The sequence below is a fragment of the Danio rerio genome, chromosome 10, assembly GCF_052040795.2.
Source record: "Danio rerio strain M-AB ecotype USA chromosome 10, GRCz13ab, whole genome shotgun sequence".
Classification (NCBI taxonomy): Eukaryota; Metazoa; Chordata; class Actinopteri; order Cypriniformes; family Danionidae; genus Danio; species Danio rerio.
In genome coordinates this window covers 45,858,326-45,880,003 of record NC_141030.1, presented here as the reverse complement: position 1 = coordinate 45,880,003, position 21,678 = coordinate 45,858,326, and the positions used below count along the sequence as shown (strand labels likewise).

General features: G+C 37.4%; 1 protein-coding gene across 2 annotated transcripts; it reads left to right on the top strand.

The window, feature by feature from the left end:
* The first annotated feature begins 1,124 nt into the window (after nt 1-1,124).
* rhof (ras homolog family member F) lies at nt 1,125-14,568 on the top strand. 2 transcript variants are annotated; one of them, XR_015500525.1, is made up of 5 exons: nt 1,125-1,434; nt 2,353-2,440; nt 5,422-7,025; nt 7,353-11,138; nt 12,015-14,568. XR_015500525.1 is itself a non-coding variant. In NM_001020642.1 (5 exon segments), coding segments are annotated over 5 exon segments (630 nt in total). In that variant the 5' UTR covers nt 1,125-1,305; the 3' UTR covers nt 12,183-12,816.
* Nucleotides 14,569-21,678: the final 7,110 nt, after the last annotated feature.

The following is a 21,678-nucleotide window of genomic DNA, read 5'->3' as shown; positions in this document are numbered from 1 at the left end:
AAAGACAAACAATTAGAAAAAAGAAAAATAGCCAAAACACAAAATGACTTAAATCAAATAAAAACAGATAAAAATAAACACACACACACACACACACACACACACACACACACACACACACACACACACACTGTAGTCAATATTTGAAGTGGATCATGCTTATAAAAATTGTCAAAAACTACTGAATCCCCATTCTTGCCTTAGGACAATTTTGATAAACTGATTTCATGCACTTCAAATGTTGACTATATGTGAGTGTATATATTTTAATGTCAATCCACAGGAAATGTGTGTGTATGTGTATATGTTTATATATATACACTACAGGTCAAAGGTTTGGGGTCATGTTTGTTTTTTTTTTAAAGAAAATGATTCTGTTTATTAAGGCGGTATTTAATAAATGTAAAAAATATATATTTATTTATTACTTATTGTATGTAGCTTCAAATAAAACTATTAATTTAGTAATTATTACTTTTATTACTATTACCAATAATAATATTAATAATTATTATTAATATTAGAGTGATTTCTGAAGGATCACATGACTGAAGACTGGAGTAATGAAGATGAAAATTCATCTTTAAAATTACTGGAATGAATTATTAAATTATAATCTACTTTTGAGCAGTTATTTTATACTGCAATAACATTTCACAATTTTATGATTTGTGCTGTATTTACATTTAAAAATCCTACTGACCCCAAACTTTTGACCGATGGTGTATATATAATACACTATTAATCAGATAATAGGTTGTCATTTAGTGATTCATTAAAACAAACAAAAATAAATAAAAACTAAATTAAAATGTTAAATTCTCTTATTTAAAATAACACTTGTAAACCTCTTAGTAATACAATTAAATATGTAATTGTCATTAGTTTTGCAATGTAAAATAATCTATTTATATATCACTTAATCTCAAGCATCTCAAGCGGTTCAGCTCCACCCTCTGCAGACCGGCGAGAATGTGAAAAATGAAGCTTCTCAAAAGACTGTCTCGATTAGTTTAGGAAGTAAATACAAAGAACTGTAAGTGGGCGTGGTTTCACTCACAAGCCCCGCCTTATCGCGCAGACCAGACCATGTGTAGAAAGACCTCAATTACAGCCGCGCGCTCAGATCTGAAAGTATATGTGAAAACGGTCACATGGTTTAACAAGAAAAAAAAAGCAAGAGGAGGAGGAAGTGTGGACCGGATGACAGCATGCTTACCTGCCAGACTTTATTCTCCCCAATGAGTTCACCTGACGCTTCTGAGGATTTGGGCACCTGTTGGAGAATCTGACCGGCCGGTGGACATGACACAGAACGGCACTGTAGCCGGTAATGGCACACACGCTGATGCGCTCAAAATCGTGATCGTCGGGGATGGAGGATGCGGGAAAACATCCTTACTTATGGTGTACGCCAAAGGAGACTTTCCTGAGGTGAGATTTTATTTAGATCGTCAATATTACACGTGGTAAATGTACATGAACTTTGTGTGTGTGTGGAGTACACTTAAAAAATAGCGGGTTGTTGTAAGCCAACGATGGGTCAAATATAGACAAACCCAACCGCTGGGTTAAAAAGTATCATTAAAATTGAATTAAAAAAAAAACTAACCCAACGTTGGGTTACATGAAATATCCATTATAGAGTGTAGTTTTATTCCTAAAGTCTATTTTAATCATATAGTGATTGAAGCATTATAAATAGTTTAAATTACTTAAATAAAGACCATTTATTGGCATTCATGCTTCTACAACCTTTAACATTCATTGGAAAATACGTTCTTTAAATTTATTTAAATAAAAAAAAAAAGATTATTCTGATTATTATTATTTTTTGGTATCCAAAAAGTTTCTCCTGTGGCTTTGAGGTGAACACATTCTTTCTGAACCTTTATTTTAAACAGGAAATTAACATTCTTATGCAAATATCAAAACATTCAATCATAAATCATGAAGACAGTTGCACTATAAAGAAATTCTAGGTCATGTCAACCCAATTTAGGGTAATATAAATAAAGAAAAACCAACTGCTGGGTTATTTTTGCAATTAAATTTACTGCACCAGATATAACCCAAGATTTGGGTTTACCCAAAAAAGAAATACACAAGAGGCACAATTTCTAATTAAATTTCCCTTCTTTTAGGACATTTCTCCACATCACTTACTTTTAATGCTATCGTTTCTTCGAATTTGAAGAGAAGGAAACATTGCAAAATGTACAACAGTTATTTACACAACATCCTCAGCAAGTTTTTCCACTCAGCAGTTTCTGCCTACGCCTTGATTTGCTTCTTGCTAAAACACACACTTTTCATGCATCATCATCATCCATTATGCTTGATATTTAACAGAAATATGCTCCATCTGTGTTCGACAAATATGTCACCACCGTGTCATACGGAGGGAAGGACATCCAGCTGAATCTCTACGATACAGCAGGTGAGTGTTCGTCCACCCGTCTGCGACACACCTCAGTCTGCATTGTCTTCAGTGACACGCCTCATATGCCAAGTATTTTAGGCAGGAATGTTGAATGCCAAATGGGTGTGAGGCCATTAGTAATATTTTTCATAGCTGTCATGGTTGCGGGGTGTTTGATCATTAAGTGAAGATGAAGAGCATTATGAGTTCAGTTTGACACGAAGGTTTTTTCCTTACAATGATTCCTTATCGGAGCATTTGGTTGAAGTAAATAACTTGTTGAAATATTGATATGCTCAGTAGCATACACTTCAAACAATGCTGGGTTGTCATAACCCAACATTGGGTTAAACGTAGACAAATAATTCATTGGGTTAATTTTTTTAATTAAATTTTCAGTTAAACGTTTTTTTAACCCAATGGTTGAGTTTGTACATATTTGTTTCAAAGTTGGGTTAATAGTATGTATGTGTGTGTGGAGTGTTGCTTATTGAGCCAGAATCATTTTGTGGATGTGGTGAAACATGCAAAGTCCACTATTGAATGTGTAAGAATTACATCAATAAACGTGTTGATAAATGTTGCATGTTTTATAAACTCTAATGATCTACACCCAAAAATGTTATAGCCCGTGAACCCCAAAATAACAATTCCAGTTACTCGTGACCCCTACTATCCTCGGAGGTGGCTATAAACATACAAACATTGCACACAATGACTCACACACGCCAATAGACACTATATAAACAAAAGCATATTGACAACACAAAAAGTGTCACAGTCTAACGACCATATCTTTTTTTTTTATAGTCATTATGCGTTCACTTTAATATTAACCTCACTTAATGAGGCAGGTGGGCACAATGTTTACAGCACAAGACTATACTTTAATTTTGGAGACCTTCACTCGGAGAACAACCTCTATGTTCAGTCGTGGCCTTTATTTTTAATGTATGAGTGCCGCAAAGGTGTCAAAGTTGAACATTGTGCTGTAAAATCAGTCTTCTGCAACTAACACTATTGCTGTGTTGTTAATTATAATCCAAGGGGTCGCAATCCAATGAAAAAAAAGCATTTGAAATGCTGATGATTTTCTTATTTGCATGTTGTTTTTTTTGTAACTATTAAATACTATTTTAATCCCCTGTAGGTTTTGGATAAAATATGGTAATTTTAATAATTTAATAATATAAATTAGATTTTTGGAAATCAACAAGCAATCCCCCTAATGTCTTGTGACCCCCCGGAGGGTCACGACCCCAACTTTGGGAGCCACTGTTCTAATCTAAACAACTCTAATCTACAGTTTAAAAAATGCTGGGTTATTTCAACACAAATTTGGGTAAATATAGAGAAATTTGGGCTATTTAATTAAAAAATGAACCCAGTGGTATGTTTTGACCATATTTGACATAAATTTGGGTTGAAATAATCCAGCATTTTTAGAATGTACTGCTTAAAAGGTTTGGAGACAAATAGAAATGAACATGTTCTTAAAGCATTGGGTTAAATATGGACAAACCCAGCTGTTGGGTTAAAATTGTATCATTTAAATTTAATTGGAAAAATTAACCCAATGTTAGTTTGTCCATATTTGACCCAAAGCTAAACATTTTAGAGTGTATTTTTATTCAATAAGGATGTGTTAAATGTGTTAAAAGATTTTTTGTACTTACTATCTAATAAAGAGTCCTGAAAATATATTAATCCCCTCAATAAAAGAATAAATGCTTTATACAGTGAAATCAAATAAGCAGTTTATATGATTTCTTAAGGATCATGTATTCTCAAAATTAAAATGATCATTGCTAAATAAATTGACATTTAAATATGTTTATATATACATACACAGTTTAGAATTATTAGCCCCCGTTTATTTTTTCCCCCAATTTCTGTTTAACCGAGAGAAGATTTTTTTCAACACATTTCTAAACATAATAGTTTTAATAACTCATCTCTAATAACTGAGAGTGATGACAGTAAATAATATTCGACTAGATATTTTTTCAAGACACTTCTATACAGCTTAATGTGACATTTAAAGGCTTAACTAGGTTAATTAGGTTAACCAGGCAGGTCAGGGTAATTAGGCAAGTTATTGTAAAATGATGGTTTGCTCTGTAGACTATCGAAAAAATATATAGCTTAAAGGGGCTAATAATTTTGTAAAATGGTGTTTAAAAAATTAAAAACTGCTTTTATTCTAGTCTAAATAAAACAAGTAAGACATTCTCCAGAAGAAAAAAATATTATCAGACACAGTGTGAAAATTTCCTTGCTCTGTTAAATATCATTTTGGAGATAATTAAAAAAGAAAAACAAATTTAAAGGGGGGCTAATAATTCTGACTCCAACTGTGTGTGTGTGTGTGTGTGTGTGTGTGTGCGTGTGTGTAATTTTTATTTTTATTATTATTTTTTTATATATATTCATTCAGTATACTGTATATATTAAAAAAATGTAAGTTTTGGTGGTCTTAGTGCTCATTAAAGACATTCAAAACTTACTGACCCAAAAATATATTTTTAGTTATTTAAAAAAAAAGTCTTGGAATACATTTTTAAGCCACATTATACTGTAAATTCAACAACTGCAGGGTATAATTGAATTATTTGGAATCATAATTATATCATATCTTATTCATCGCTGAGGCTTTTATGGCAAATTTAAGCACAAATTCTGTGAAATGCATGTTTTTTAGGAATAAACTCATCCACATCTTCCGTAATTGAGCTGTTATCAGAGCCATGCTGCTGCCCAGAACTTCTCAGCAGTAACAGGATGTTGAACACAGGATGTGGTTTTTTCTACCACATCTCATTTTTTCAACATAATACTCTGTTCATAAAATAAGAAATACAGGAAGGCGCTCGATATGGTCAGAAAGCACCTCCTCTGCATGAGTGACTTCTTGTCTAGAAGCATCGCTCTGGAAACCGTCCAAAATGGTTTCAATATAACATGTCATCTCCTTCTAACCGAAATCTGTTTATTAACAGGCCAGGAGGACTACGATCGCTTGAGGCCTCTGTCGTATCAGGACGTAAACATTGTTCTCATCTGCTACGATGTGACCAATCCAACGTCATTCGACAATGTCAAGATAAAGGTGAAATGAATACGAATATTAATAACCTTGCCATGAAAAAATAGCAAATCTATCTTTTTTGTGTGTGTGTGTGTAGGCTTGTATTTACCAGTACTGCACAAATACTCAAAAATGTCTCTGTCGATGCTTTCAAACAATTATCTTTGATTTACCAAGCCACACAAGTGGCAATTTCACATCCGTCACATCCATAATGAAGCTTTTTCCTCATAAATGTCCAAAAATGTTAGATAAAATAAAATCAGTCATGTTTGTTATATAGACAGCCAACTCGTATCCTTTTGATTAGCATTATTCCTTTTGGGTTGTGCAGTTTAATTCACATAATTTCCACATGTTGTTTACTGTGAACTCGCAGACTTTGGTCACATCCATAACGCATGTTTATTTCCCTCATTTAAAGTGTAAAAATTGTTTACAGATTGACATTTCTCTGATCCCATAAATAGTGGGGTCTTAAAAGCATTGAAATAGTCTTAAATATGATAGTCTAAAATTAAGGCCTTAATAGCCTTGAATTTGGTATACAAATTATTGGATTTCGTTACAAACGTCTTATTTTATTAATTTATTTGTGCCTTTCCTAAGGATTAAAGTTCATACAATAATAAAATTAACTATTACCATTGTAGGCTAATTAAAAAATTCATGCAGCGTAACGTTGAGTGTATATTGTGCTTCACGTCATAGCAGACAGTGTGTCGCCGTAGCTTACTATTATTTACAACGCTCAACTACTTAAAGGGCCATGACACCCCCCACTTTCAGTTAAAGTCTACTTCAGAATTTTTTCAAAAGATGCATGATTAATGGGCGTGGAGCTCCACGAGGAGTAGGAGTGGGCATAGCCAGCAGGGGAGAACATGAGCGAACAACTGTTGTTGTAAGTTAGCTCGCAAAATGAGACAAACCGTGAGGAGACGCATGAGTTTATAGTTTACAAAGTTAAAATGCAACGAAATGAACAGTGATTTAATGCCCTGCTACATTTGTTATTCGTAATTTCATATAAACATAACCACAATTTATATCATTATAAAGATAAGTGTGTTCATGTAAACACTATAAATGAGGACTTCTCCCTCAATCACTGTAGCAGACTCAGTGCAGCAGGTCTCCTGACCTGTCTATTTTCACCATTAGCCCTGCTGGTAATCTGGAGGATTTAGGCGAACACAGCAGCACAGTGATGTGTCTGAATGTGAATGAACTCCTGATAAAAGACAGCGTCCGCCATTCTCTAATTCTCGCACTGCTCTCCCGACAAAAATGCTAGCAGCACACACACAGCTTTGCTGTATGATCGGCCCTGACAAGATCGCGGGGAAAAACATGCAACAAACCTAGTGAATCATGGAAACAAACGCATGTGAGCCTTCATGAACGGCTAAATACTGTGTGCCGTGGGTCCGTGTCTCACAGCTCGGGCTTGACACTGGCAGGTCTGGCAGAACTCATGAATAATTAAGCAGCCGGCTCTTCTCATAGGATGACGCCCTATTCACACGGGGCTTCAGCGTCAACGCTTGACAGAGGGCGTGTCTGAAGTTGGAGCTGAAACGATCGTCATAGAAGCTTCAGCCAATGAAATTCAGTCAGCAATAGGCCACTGTCTGAGCTGGTGTATTTGCATACAGCGATCTGATTGGCTGACGCTTCCGTCGGCGCTTGAAAAGTTGAGCTGGTCCCAACTTCTGCAGCGAGGAACGCTTCTGAAGTGCCGCCGACGGATCCACAATGCAGTTCGGCAACGCCTGACGTCACCCATTCAAAGTGAATGGGAAGCGTTGACGCTGACGCCCCGTGTGAATAGGGCGTAAGGAAACTCCGCTTTGAATGATAATGAGAAACCGACGCGTCATCATTGCACTTGCAGTGCTGCGCTACGTCGCCGATTTTGATCCGCCCCAAAAATCATTTTAAACCCGGAAGCTGAAATTAGCTGACAAAAGCTCAAAATTATCCAGTTTTCCCCACAATTAAAGCTGACAGGGGCTAACATTGTCTTAACTGATGCTCAACACACACAAATCTATTAATATAAAAAAAAGTTCTCCAGGGTGTCCTGAACCTTTAAAAACGCAGAAGCTGTGCACAATTTCACTGCATGTGTTCTCTGGACAGTCTATCACTGACAAGTACAGCAGAAGCTCCTATTTCACTGCGATTGAAAGAATGAAAGTAAACTCAATTTCTCTCTCTCTCTCTCTCACTGTGGCTCATTTGACCTGCTGGCGTGGCTTTTCCTCTCTTCTTGGCTGTTACAGCAATACTTCTGGATAGATGTCTGCATTCTCGCGGTTGTACGGCGGGAGTCGCGGGACCCGACTAGATTTCTTGCAGCGCGGGAAAACATTTCTGAATGTATTCTAAATTTAAATCCCGAGCGAGCAAGCCCACGCGTAATGCTCTGTGTCTATGTGTGTGTGTGTTTACACAGACAGCTTGTCACAGGTGTGTGTGTGTGTGTTTACAGACAGTCCCCCTTTTTATATAAAACTGTATATGCACCGTGATATTGAATTGAACCGAATCGATGGCATGATAATCGTAAACGAACCGAACCGTGAGACCAGTGTAGGTTCACACCTCTAATTTCTACATGAGAAGCATTGTCACCACAGCCAAAGAACATCCTATCTTACCGTGGCTCAACACCAACTCTACGGCAAACGCGTTGAGAAAAAGGCACAAGCAGAATTTGACAAGACCAAGTCTTGCAGTCAAAATTGCGGCCAAGGCAGCAGAGCTGTGAAGGCTATAGTGTTCAACACCAAGATCAAATTTATATGTTTATTAAAAATCAAATGTGTGTTACGCTGTTGCGTATAAATATAACTGACAATTTAAATCAAATATTTTATTTAATTTAAGTAGTCACTTGTACATAATTATTTTTTAGGGTTCAAAATTTATACAGATTTTACATTTTTCCCTCATACAGTACTTCTGTTAGAATGGTTGCGAAGTTGGCATTGAATTTCATTTGAAATGATACTAAAAAGGTCTTAAAAAGCCTTGAATTTCATTTGGAGGATCCTGGGGGTTCCCTGAGTTATAGGTAGTTTTGTAAAATATAACAGATGCTCCAATTTAATGCTAACATATGCTTGCGCATTTGTGTTTTAAGTTTTTACTGCAAATGTCACATTCGTAACGCTGGAACTGCTCATAAGTGTTCATCAGGTAAAAAGCAGCAGATAAACTTTGACCTCATCAGTAGATGATTGTACAAACGGACCACCGCTGACATGTAAACAAACTGTATTCCTACAGGGTTGATGTCACGTAAGATTGGAGGAATGTGCCGAGCCTTGTTTAAATAAAGGGAAGGTTCATTTAGAGCCTAAAGACAGATATAGTGCACTATCAGAGCATCGAGGAAGAGCTGTGAGGAGTATTTACAGTTGAAGACAACATTATTAGCCTTCCTGTGAAATTAGTTTTAGTTTTAATAACTGATTTCTTTTATCTTTGCCATGATGACAGCACATACTATTTGACTAGATATTTTTCAAGATACTAGTATTCAGCTTAAAGTGACATTTAACAACGTTTAACTTAAAACTAGTTTAATTAGGCAAGTCTTGTATAATGATGGTTTATTCTGTAGACAATCGAAAAAAAATATTCCTTAAGGGGGCTAATAATATTGACCCTTAAAATGGATAATATTGGTTTTCATTCTTGCCAAAATAAAAGCAAAAAAAGACTGAGGAAGAAAAAAATATTATAGGAAATACTGTGAAAATGTCCTTGCTCTGTTAAACATCATTTAGGAAATATTAAAAGATCAATAAATTCACAGGATTTCGACTTCAATTGTACATAAAAAAGTTAGAGAAAGGTCCAGATCACGGTTCTTATTTGCACTTCTTACAGGGCGAAGATCAATATTTTTAGCCCCCTTAAAGTCGCTGTGAAATCAAAATTGACAATGTTTATTTTGCTAGCACACATTGTTATTTATACTTCTCGAGTGATCAACGTGACCTCACGACATGCAGTTTTTACTTTTGCATGCTGTTTGTGTTGCTCTGCAATTACAGTTTTTAAGTTCCTCTGTATTGAGTTTCTTTGAGGGTGTTTTTTTTTCTGAATGCTACTTTAATGTACAAGTATCTAAAACTCGTCGGGAACCAGCATGTGTTCAACAACTATCACTATAAGGTAAAAACAAAACAAAAGTTTCCATCTAGAGCTACTTCACGGGACTCGACACTTGTAAACACTCACTCCATCGAGTTTGCGTGGCTCTCGGTCCTGCCCACACTCGTTACAGCTACCAAACCGACCAATCACAGAGTTTGCATTATGTTTCGTTGCGACATGTAGTTACATCTTTTGAGAGGTGCACATCAGCGTCAGCCACGGTGAGGGCTATGCAAAATATGAACAGTGTCTTTAGTCGTAGCTGGGCACTGCAGACTGTCGTCAACTTGCGGTGCCGGTGTGCATACCCTGATAGAAATCTATGTTTAGAATTCTAAAATCCATGGCGCTGCATGGCGCATCCGGTGTGCGACCACTTTAACAATTAGTCTGCACGTTATTCCACTGAAAAAAGAAGTTTGTTTGGGTAATCTTTAATGAAAATCTGACCGTTTGCTTCTGCATTTGACAGTCCTTCAGTTGACATCAGAGTGATGGCTTCCATAGCAACTGTATAACAACATTCCTAACCACGCCCCTCTTACCTCTTAATGCCCAAAAAGAAAGTCTCGCCCCTTACTCAATATTCCATTTCAGTTGGAAGTACAGCAACATACTGAAATAAAAGTCTCAGCAACTCTTACGTCTTGCTGACTTATGCTGATTATTTGTCGATTTTCTACAGAACAAACCACTGTTGTTGACTTGCCTAGTTTAACTAATAAAGTCTTTAAATTGCACTTATTACTAGTATCTAGTTAAATAACCTAAATGGCTCAGTGGTTAGCACTGTCGCCTCACAGCAAGAAAGTCGCTGGTTCGAGTCCCAGCTGGGTCAGTTGGCATTTCTGTGTGGAGTTTGCATGTTCTCCCCGTGTTGACGTGGGTTTCCACCGGGTGCTCCGGTTTCCGTCACAGTCTAAACACATTCGCTATAGGGGAATTGATGAACTAAATTGGTCAAAGTGTATGATTTTGTGTGTGTTAATGCGAGAGTTTTTCAGTACTGGGTTGCAACTGGAAGGGCATCCACTGTGTGAAACATATGCTGGACAAAACATATGGTTCATTCCACTGTGGCGACCCCTGATAAAAAAGGGACTCAATTGAAGGAAAATTAATGAATGAATATTATGTACTGTCATCATGGCAAAGAATAAAATATTGCTATTACATTTATAAAAATGTGTTGAAATAAAATCTCTGTTGAACAACACATTGGAAATATTTGAGAAGAATAATTTAAAGAAGGATAATCATTTTGCCTTCAAATTGTATGTTTAGTTTTAGTTTGAACAATTTTTTCCTGTCTTCCTCAAGTGGTACCCAGAAGTTCGTCATTTCTGCCGTGACGCCCCTATTATACTGATAGGCTGCAAGACGGACCTGCGAAAGGACAAGGAGAAGATGAGGAGGCTCAAAGCTTTAGATCAGGCGCCCATCACCTACCTCCTGGTCAGAGTTTGCTTTTATTTATTTATTTAATAACATCACTTTTGATTGATTTAATGTATCCTTGTGACTTAATGAGCCTGCCAAAAATGTGTATACACTTACTGGCCACTTTATTAGGTACGGCTTTCTTGTAAACTTACCAGATTGGACTGCTTTTGCTTTCTGAACTGCTTTAAAGCGAGATAATTCAGCCAAAACTTTAATTTAGTCATCATTTACTTATGCCTTACTTGTTTCAAAGCTTTCTTCTGTTAAACACAGAAAAGGATATTTTGAAAAATGTTGTAAACCTGTAACCATTGACTTCCATATTATTTGTTTTTGTATTAAAGTCAATGGTTACAGGTCATCTGCTTTCCTTTGAAAAGTAAAAAAGAAACCCATAAAGGTTTAGAACCATTTGATGGAAAGTAAATAGAGAGTAAACTTTCCTTTTTGGGTGAGCTGTCCCTTTAAATCCCCTTTGTTCTTGTTTTAGATACCCGAGTTGAACTTTAGTAAGTAGGTACTGCATTTAAATTGGAGTTTATAACATGATCGCTAGTACAGCATTATATATATATATTACCTGCATTAGTTGTGCCGCTTCACTTCTATTCATGAACTCTCTTGCGTGTTTTCTCACATCCTATGTAGTAGGGAAGTATGCAAATTCGGAGAAACCTCATGATTAGATGCATAAATAGTTTCATGTGATTGGCTAAGCTAATATTTGTGTTAATCAGTTTAACAGGTGTACCTAATAAAGTGACCAGCAAGTTTATACATATATATATATATATATATATATTTTTTTTTTATTATTATTATTATTTTTACAAAAATAGGCCTAGTGATAGAAGTATTAATTAACCAACTTGAATTTTTCTCCTCTAGGGTGAACAGACGCAAAAGGAAATGAACGCTGAAATTTACTTGGAGTGTTCGGCTAAATATAGAGAAAACGTAGAGGACATTTTCAGAGAAGCAACAAAGCGAGCGCTAGCAGCCAGAGCTAAAGCCAGACATCGCAGCAAGAAGAAGAAACACTGCACAGTTTTGTGACCTTTCCTGGAAGACATGCATACATTTTGTATATTCAAACTATGATATGTTATAAACATTCAGGAATCATCTGCAGAGCTTCCGGGAATGTTTAAGACTTCTTGAAGGAATATTTTCAAGACACTGAGTGCGTGTTTTCAATCTACCCACCTAGCAAGACATACTGTTTGACAGAGATCACCACTGTGTGCACGAGATATGTTTGTTACGATCCACTCCACATATTTTTCTGGTGGTGGTTTCCTCATTTGACTTAATGGAGTTTTATCTTCCATGTTGATCATGGAGATGAAAAAACTGCTGCTGATGTCTCAGGGATGGCCAAACGCATATTAGATGGTCGTATTGTAAGTTTGGTTATAATTGGTGTGATTTATAATGCACACCGCTATTATTATGCACTTGGTGTAACATGTTTCTGCAGTATAAGTCATGCACCATAGTATTTAACGTTAATTGTTGAGTTAAGACCTGTTAACACCATGAACTATAACTATACTGTCAACAACAAAGTTTTAAAATTTGGTATTTACGTCACTGATTAATGCCAGCAGACCATGCCAGAATATGCATCTTATTTTTGTAGTGTGTATGCTATTTGATTTGAAAGACCACATAAAATTGTATGTAACAAATCATTAATATATAATTTCTGAGACAAAAACTTCAGTCATAATAATGAATGGAGTCCTTCAACTTAATTCAAGTTTTAAATGGAACTGCCCAATTTTAAAACTAGCATATCCAGTCACACCAGAGGACATGTTCTTCAGTGACAAAATGTATTAAGTTTCTATATTTTTAGAAATAAACACATTAAAAACAATGGCCATTTACTAAAATAGCCACTTGTAAAATTAGTCTATATACAGTTGAAGTCAGAATTATTAGCCCTCCTTTGAATTTTGTTCTCTATTTTAAATATTTCCCAAATGATGTTTAACAGAGCAAGGAAATTTTCACAGTGTGTCTAATAATTTTTTTTCTTCTGGAAAAAGTCTTATTTGTTTTATTTCAGCTAGAATAAAAGCAGTTATTAATTTTCTAAACACAATTTTAAGGCTAAAATTATTAGCCCCTTTAAGATATATATTTTTCCGATAGTCTACAGAACAAATCATCGTTATACAATAACTTGCCTGATTACCCTAACCTGCCTAGTTAACCTAATTAACCTAGTGAAGCCTTTAAATGTCACATTAAGCTGTATAGAAGTGTCTTGAAAAATAGCTAGCCAAATATTATTTACTGTCATCATGGCAACGATAAAATAAATAATTTATTAGAGATGAGTTATTAAAACTATTATGTTTAGATATGTGCTGAAGAAAATCTTCTCTCGGTTAAACACAAATTGGGAAAAAAATAAACAAGGGGGTAATAATTCTGACTTCAACTGTACGTTATTACAAATATATAGTTGTAAAACTAATACAAAGTGTTGTCTTTTGGTGTTACACCCCTATTTAGTCATGGAAATAAAATATTAATATTTTGATATACAATAAAAGGCATTATATGAAGATTTGTGTTCGTCAATGAAGATAAATCGCTCTCACGCTATTTATATTAAGAGTTATGGTTTTTTTTTTTGCTACATCCCATCATGACATTTTTACAGTTTAGTAAAAAATAAAAGTAAAATTAAAGAATTAATAGTGACATCAAACACCTTATTTCTCAAAAAAATCCTCAAAATCGAACTATAAATATAACTTTTTTTCTTCAAAAATGGTGTAAAGCAATCGTTTTCTTACTGCCTATTAGTCAACTACCTTCATGTAGGCTAACGTTAGCTGCTAGACGAATAACAAACAAACAAGTGCAGTGACCTGTAAAACTTTCTGCTATAAATTGCCTTCACGATTATGATAATAAAGTCAAAGATTAATGATAATTCTTACCTGTTTGCGATGTCAAGCAGTGGGAAAACTGGAAGCTAGCCTCCTTCATTCATAAATAGCATGTTCGTCACCCGTCACATTTACAACGACCTTTTTCCAAAGAACATCAACAGCCAATCAAAATCCACACCGTTCAAAAGAGCGCGAATATTCGAAAAGTAAACTGCAGCGCGCGATTATTATGCTTACAACATTATAGTGCGTTTGGTGTGGACGCTAACGTACTTATAATTACAATTTTTTTTGTTAATGCACCTTTGCAGTATTTTGTCAGTCTCTATTATTTAACGCTTTCTAAATTTTATATACAAAATGTAGCCTACATCTGGAGGAATATATGCTATGGTTGTAGCTGCAGAACACCGCCATTTTCTTGACTTTGTGTTGCTTCCTGTTAACAGTATCATACGGATGCCAAAAAGTATTGTTTAAAATTTGTATCTGTTCCACAAGTGTTGCACAAATAAACCTTTTTATTTATATACATGATTAGATGTTTGCCTGCTGATGACAATAATGTCACCATATTTTAAGTCTGTAGCTGTTTTATAACAGTGTGTTCTTGAAACAGACTGCATGATGCAATTCTTGTCAGATTTTAGAAAGATGTTTCTGAAAATCTCTGCTTTCTCTGCAAAACAAAATTGGTCAATGCAAAAGTTGCTGTGGTTAGAAGAACTCCTCCTGCACATATAGCAGGATATGACTGTGGTAACGGAAGCCTTGAAATACTGCTGCAAGTGACATCTACAAAGCTAGAAATTCAATGTTATTTTTATGTTGCAATTGCTCATGAATTTGGCATAAATCTTGAGAAGGGTTTTCAAGCTTCACATCAATAAGTGTAGCTTAATTTATTTATTCTTGAAGATTATAATGCATCCTGTTTGATGATCATACATTTTGAAATGCGAGCAGCGTATTAAACTAATCTTGACATATTTACAACACACTCTGCTGAAAAATCCAGCTTAAACCAGCCTAGGATGGTTGGCTGGTTTTAGCTGGTCGACCAGCCTGGTTTTAGAGGGGTTTTTGCCATTTCCAGCCTGGTCTTAGCTGGTCAGGCTGGGAGGTGACCAGCTAAAACCAGCTTAAACCAGCTTGACCAGCCTAGCCAAAACCAGCTATGTCCAGCTTAAACCAGGCAGGTCAAGTTGGTTTTAGCTGGTCATTTTTCGGCCTGACTAGCTAAAACCAGGCTGGAAATGGCCAAAACCCCTCTAAAACCAGGCTGGTCGACCAGCTAAAACCAGCCAACCAATCTAGGCTGGTTTAAGCTAGATTTTCAGCAGGACAATCATTATCATTATTAGATTATTATATATATATATGTTCATTCATGCATGCATTTCGGCATGTAAACATGGTCAAGACGATCTTCTGCAGTTCAAACCGAGCATTCGAATGGCCTCCACAGTAATCAGAGCTCAATTCAATAGAGCTCCTTTGGGATGTGGTGGAACGGGAGATTCGGATCATGGATGTGCAGCCGACAAATCTGCAGCAACTGCGTGATGCTATCATGTCAATATGGAGCAAATCTCTCAGGAATATTTCCAGTAGCTTGCTGAATCCATGCCATGAAGGATTAAGGCAGTTCCGAATGCAAAAGGGGGTCCAACCCGGTACTAGTAAGGTGTACCTAATAAAGTGGCCGGTTGGTGCATTTCAATAATTCCACGTTTTTTATTGTCACATAAATATATCTGTTACACTAAATACCTATTTAAAACAGTAAATAAAATTAATTATAAATAATTTCATGCTACTAAACCTAACCCATATTCAAACACTAGTCATAAAGTAAGAAATTGAAATGAATTAATATTACTCAGTATAGTTAAATGAATAAAAAAAGTTAATTGCAACATTAAGTTAGACACTCTATTTCTACTTTTAGAAGATTTATATGTATATTTATATGTTAAACCATATAATAATAATCAATGAACATAAATATAGCTTGATATATGTACAGAGATGTTTTATTTAACAGGTCATGTACAAAACTATCAGTTTCTTAAACTTCAATGGCAGGACCATTTTTTTAAAAACCCGGCCCCTCAGAAAATGTCAAAATGATTGACAGGCAGATAAAGATTCTGATTGGCAAAGCCATCTAGGGCGGCTTCTCCATTGATGTTCACAGAGCATGTCTGTGCTTTTGCACACGACATCTAGATCAGTGTAATGCATCAGGTAGCATTAATGTTGTATTTAAACAGTGAAACATGTTATCCATCATGTTCTGAATGATAAACAAATAAAAAAAATAAGGCACACAAAAATCACCATTGATTTCTTCCACATTAATCTGCTTCACAGTCGCGCCCTCTGGTGGAGAAGGTGTAAATAACACTGATTTTCCACGCAGATGAATTGCAACAGTTTGTTTTTATTGGCTCTACAGTAACAGAAAGAGAATACAAATCCTGCCTGTTATCGAATCGGGACTTTGGAAACCTTTTCCCTCCAAACAAAAAAAGTGCAGTAATTTTGCTCAACACAAACGCTTAAATACATTTACGCTGGGGTTTATCTGTGCAATAAAGCGTTTCCCAACATGAGAAATCCCTTTAGTTACAGCTTTCAGGTACAATTCCCGGAGGAGCTGAATTTCCAAACAACTTGCAACACTTCAAGATTAAAATAAACCATGTGAAAAAAACTATAGTAATTTATTTTACTGCAGTAATTTATATTTTACTATAGTAATTTATATTAAATACTAGCGTTTTGAACCATACTAGTAAAGTGTATTAGACTGATTAACAGATTCAGCATATTGTAGTGTTAACTGAAAAACCGTTATAAATACTACAGTATACTTTAGTTTTGTGGTGTGTTGTAGTATGATATACCAATATACACTCACCGGCCTCTTTATTAGGAACGCCTGTCCAACTGCTTGATAACACAAATGTCTAATCAGCCAATCACATGGCAGAACCTCAATGCAGCTAGGCATGTAGACATGGTCAAGACGATCTGCTGCTGTTCAAACTGAGCATCGGAACGATGATTTAAGTGACTTTGAACATGGCATTGTTGTTGGGGAGTATTTCAGAAACTGCTGATCTACATGGATTTTTACGCACAACCATCTCTAGGGTTTACCGAGTGGTCAAAAAAAGAGGAAATATCCAGTGAGCGGCAGTTCTGTGGCCACAAATGCCTTGTTGATGCCAGAGGTCAGAGGAGAATGGCCAGACTGGTTCCAGCTGATAGAAAGGCAACAGTAACTCAAATAAGCACTCGTTACAACCGAGGTCTGCAGAAGAGCATCTCTGAACACACAACACGTCCAACCTTGAGGCGGATGGGCTACAGCAGCAGAAGACCACACCGGGTGCCGCTCCTGTCAGCTAAGAACAGGAAACTGAGGCTACAATTCACACAGGCTCACCAAAACTGGACAATAGAAGATTGGAGAAACGTTGCCTGCTCTGATGAGTCTCCATTTCTGCTGTGACATTCAGATGGTCGGGTCAGAATTTGGAGTCAACAACATGAAAGCATGGATCCATCCTGCCTTGTATGCACGGTTCAGGCTAGTGGTGGTGGTGTGATGGTGTGGGGGATATTTCCTTGGCACACTTTGGGCCCATTAGTACTAACTGAGCATCGTTTAGACACCACAGCCTACCCAAGTAATTGTGACCACAGTGTACCAGCGCATGTTATCCTGTCATAAAGCGTGAATATTCTCACACTGGTTTCTTGAACATGACAATGAGTTCACTGTACACAAATCCACAGTCCACAGTCACCAGATCTCAATGTAATATAGCCCCTTTGGGATGAGGTGGAATGGATCATTTGCATCATGGATAAAGCCAACAAATCTGCCGCAACTGTGTGATGCTATCATGTAAATATGGACCAAAATCTCTGAGGAATATTTCCATTACCTTGCTAAATCTATGCCACGAAGAATTAAGGCTAAAGGGGGTCCAACCTTGTACTAGTAAGGTGTACCTAATAAAGTGGCCGGTAAGTGTAGTTGTAGAAAACTATTTTTGTTTATATTACTGTGGTTGTTGTGTTACCATAGCAACTACAGAACTTCCACAACAGATTCAAATTCAAATGCAGCCGTTTTGGCACGAGACTTTCAGTCTCATTCACTCCCATGATGATTTTTAGACGTTAACACAGCTCATTATACAGCTTGAAGTTGCAAACTGATATTATTCTTCTTTATATGTATATTTATGAACACACCTAGAGCGAGTAGTTTGACCGGTTTTCTGCTGTTTATTATTCCTACTCATTTCTCCCCTAGGCAACACAAGTAAACTACCTCAAAAATGAGCGCACTTCCAATCAATACTCAAGTATGGTTCAAAAACAATACAGCATTTACTATAACTTGCTATAGTATTTCTTCATGTGGGAGGTGTAAAAGGAGAGCTTAAGGCAAATAAATCAGCCAGCAAACAAACTTTGCCTTTGTAAAATCGCATGGAAAGAAGGTCTTGTCAGCAAAAAAACTCCCTGATGGAAAATGAGCAACACAGAAACACACACCGGTTCATATATGTCATCTTAAAACAGCTTTCATTAACATAATGCAGGTTAGCATTTCAGCTGTTACTCGCATTTAAAGAGCCTCTATTATGGGTTTTTGAAAATGACCTTCCATGCAGTGTGTAAACAGCTCGAAGGGAATGAAAACATCCAGCTGAGGGTTAAATATATTGATTCTTCAAGGAAAGAGTCAACTGAATGATTCATTTTGTGTCCGGATCTTTTGCTTGGCTGCATCAACATTAATAGGCAACATTGCCAAATATGAAGTGCCGGATCGGGTAAAACGTGAACGTGCCTTTCCCTTCAAACACTAGCAGAGTGCGGGTGTGAGTGGGACTGATCATGACTGAAGATGAGTGAACATTAATGAGTGAACATTCTGCTGATTAATGCAATAATCTACCCTGCAACGGAGGATTCGTCGGCCATTTGTTAAAGGAAGGATCAGAAAAGACTATTGATGTATGGAACTTTGTCAGAGCTTAACAAGAGCTTTATCAGTACACAGGTCATGGACCGGTACATTAATCTATTTCACAAGTGTAAGGGTGCTTTCACATCTGTAGTTCGGTTCATTTGGTCCAGACCAAGGGCAACAAATGATACATTGTTGCATTTTCTGCCGTCTTTGGGTCGTTTTCACACCACACTCATTGCTTTGGTCCGAACCATTTGAAATGAACCAAAATGCAGTCATGTGACAAGATCCACATCACTCATTGGCCAGATGTTCACGTGCGGGAAAGTGCCGATGGAACTCCCGCAAGTAAACAAACTGGCAGACACAAAATGTTGCTTTTGACTATCGAGGGTCGACTGCGCTGGCTGATTGTATCCCTGCTCATAGTATACTATATAGATTGTATACATCACTTCAGACAGACTACTTTTCGAAAATGTAGCGCAGTTTCAATGTTTTAAGGCAAACGGCGATGGCGCATTGCAGGTCACTTCAGGAGGCGTGAATTAATTTAGCTAAACTGCGACATGGTCGTCTTCCAGAAATATTACCAACGATCCATCAGCTAATGTTTTTCCCTCTCTCCTTCTCTGTTGGTAAAGCGCTGTCAGCAAATGTTTTTCCTTCACATCCCATAATGCACAGTGCATTGGCCTAGGGCAGCTGGATTAGTCCAAAAAGGCGCACTACCTTTTGCAGTTCAGTCTGTTTTAGTTCAGATCGTATTCGCACCACAACAAACCGATCCAGTGTTCGTTAGAAAGCGTACCGAGACCACCTCTTCAAGGAGGTCTCGGTACGCTCTTTTGGTCCGCTTTTGTGTGCACTTGAGTACGACTGCTACATTCACACCTGCCCAAACGAACTGTAGTGCGATTCAACCAAACCAAATAAGGCAGGTATGAAAGCCTCCAAGTAGGTGCAATTAAAATGGTTGCAAAGTTCATTCATTCATTCATTTTCATCTGCTTTTCCAGGGCCGGGTTGCGTGGGCAGCAGTCTTAGGAGAGAACTTCAGACTTCTCTCTCCTTAGACACTTTCTTCAGGTCCCCCAGGGGGATCCCGAGGCATTCTCAGGCCAGCCGAGAGACATAATCCCCTCAGCGTGTCCTGGGTCTTCCCCAAGGTCTCCTCCCGGTGGGACATGCCTGGAACACATCCCTAGGTAGGCATACAGGAGACATCCTAAACAGATGCTCGAGCCACCTCAGCTTACTTCTCTCGATGTGGAGGAGCAGCGGCTCTACTCCGAGCTCCTCCCGGGTGACAGAGCTCCTCACCCTATCTAAAAGGGTGCGCCCTGCCACCCTGCATAGGAAGCTCATTTCGGCTGCTTGTATCCGAGATCTTGTCCTTAAGGTAATGACCCAAAGCTCATGAGCATAGGTGAGAATAGGAACGTAGATTGACCTGTAAATCGAGAACTTTGCCTTTCGGCTCAGCTCCTTCTCTATCACAACAGACCGGTACATCGACCGCATTACTGCTGCCACAGCACCAATCCACCTGTCAATCTCACGTTCCATCCCTCCTGAACAAAACACCAAGATACTTTGACTCCTCCACCTGGGGTAAGGACTTTCCTCCAATTTGGAGAAGGCAAACCACCTTGCAAAGTAAAGTGGAAGCTTGCACAGTATGTATTTAATTCAGGGCCGAGCACTAAAACGGTGCAAAGGCCCTATTGGAATGGCTCCGTTTATTATTATTATTCCGTTCCGGAATGAATTGCGATTTTGAGGGTCTAAACATGCCCGAAAACTCATAAAAACTTTGCACACGCGCCAGAAGTGGCGAAAATGTACATTTGATAAATGTTTCGGAAGTGGGCGTGGCAAAATGACTCGACAGCGCCACCTATAAAATTTTACAAAGTGCCCCGCGAACTACGATTCATGCACAAGTATGAAAATTGGCACATACCTCAAACATGCCAATTCCTACAAAAAAAGTCTCTTGGAGCGAAATCTCAAACCTAATAGGAAATGCGATATTTTTAACTTCCAGCGCCGAAAAAGTGCAGTTTTTCCCATTTCCAGGCGTTGTATTTTAACGAACTAATATCCATTTAGATTTATAGCGCCACCTGCTGGCAACAGGAAATGTCATGTTTTACAAAGTAGCAAACTCCTCCTACAAATCTTATCGTATCAGCACCAAATTTGGGTGGTGTTATCTGGAAGTTCTGGCGATGATATATTGTGAAGATCTAGAGTTTTCGCCAAAGGGCGTGTCCGTGGCGGCCTGACAAACCTCAGTGTTTCGCCATGGAACAGGAAGTACTTATAACTCAACCACACAATGTCTGATCTGCCTGAAACTTCCCATGGTTGATAAAAGTCCACTCCTGGAGACATCTACATGCCAATATTGAGTCAAAGTCATAGCGCCACCTGCTGACAGAAGTACGTTTGGATTATAACTCAACCACACAATGTCTGACCTGCCTGAAAATTCACATGGTTGATAAGATTCCCCCCCTGGAGACATCTACATGCCAATATTAAGTCAGTCATAGCGCCACCTGCTGACAGAAGTACGTTTGGCTTATAACTCAACCATACAATGTCTGACCTGCCTGAAAATTCACATGGT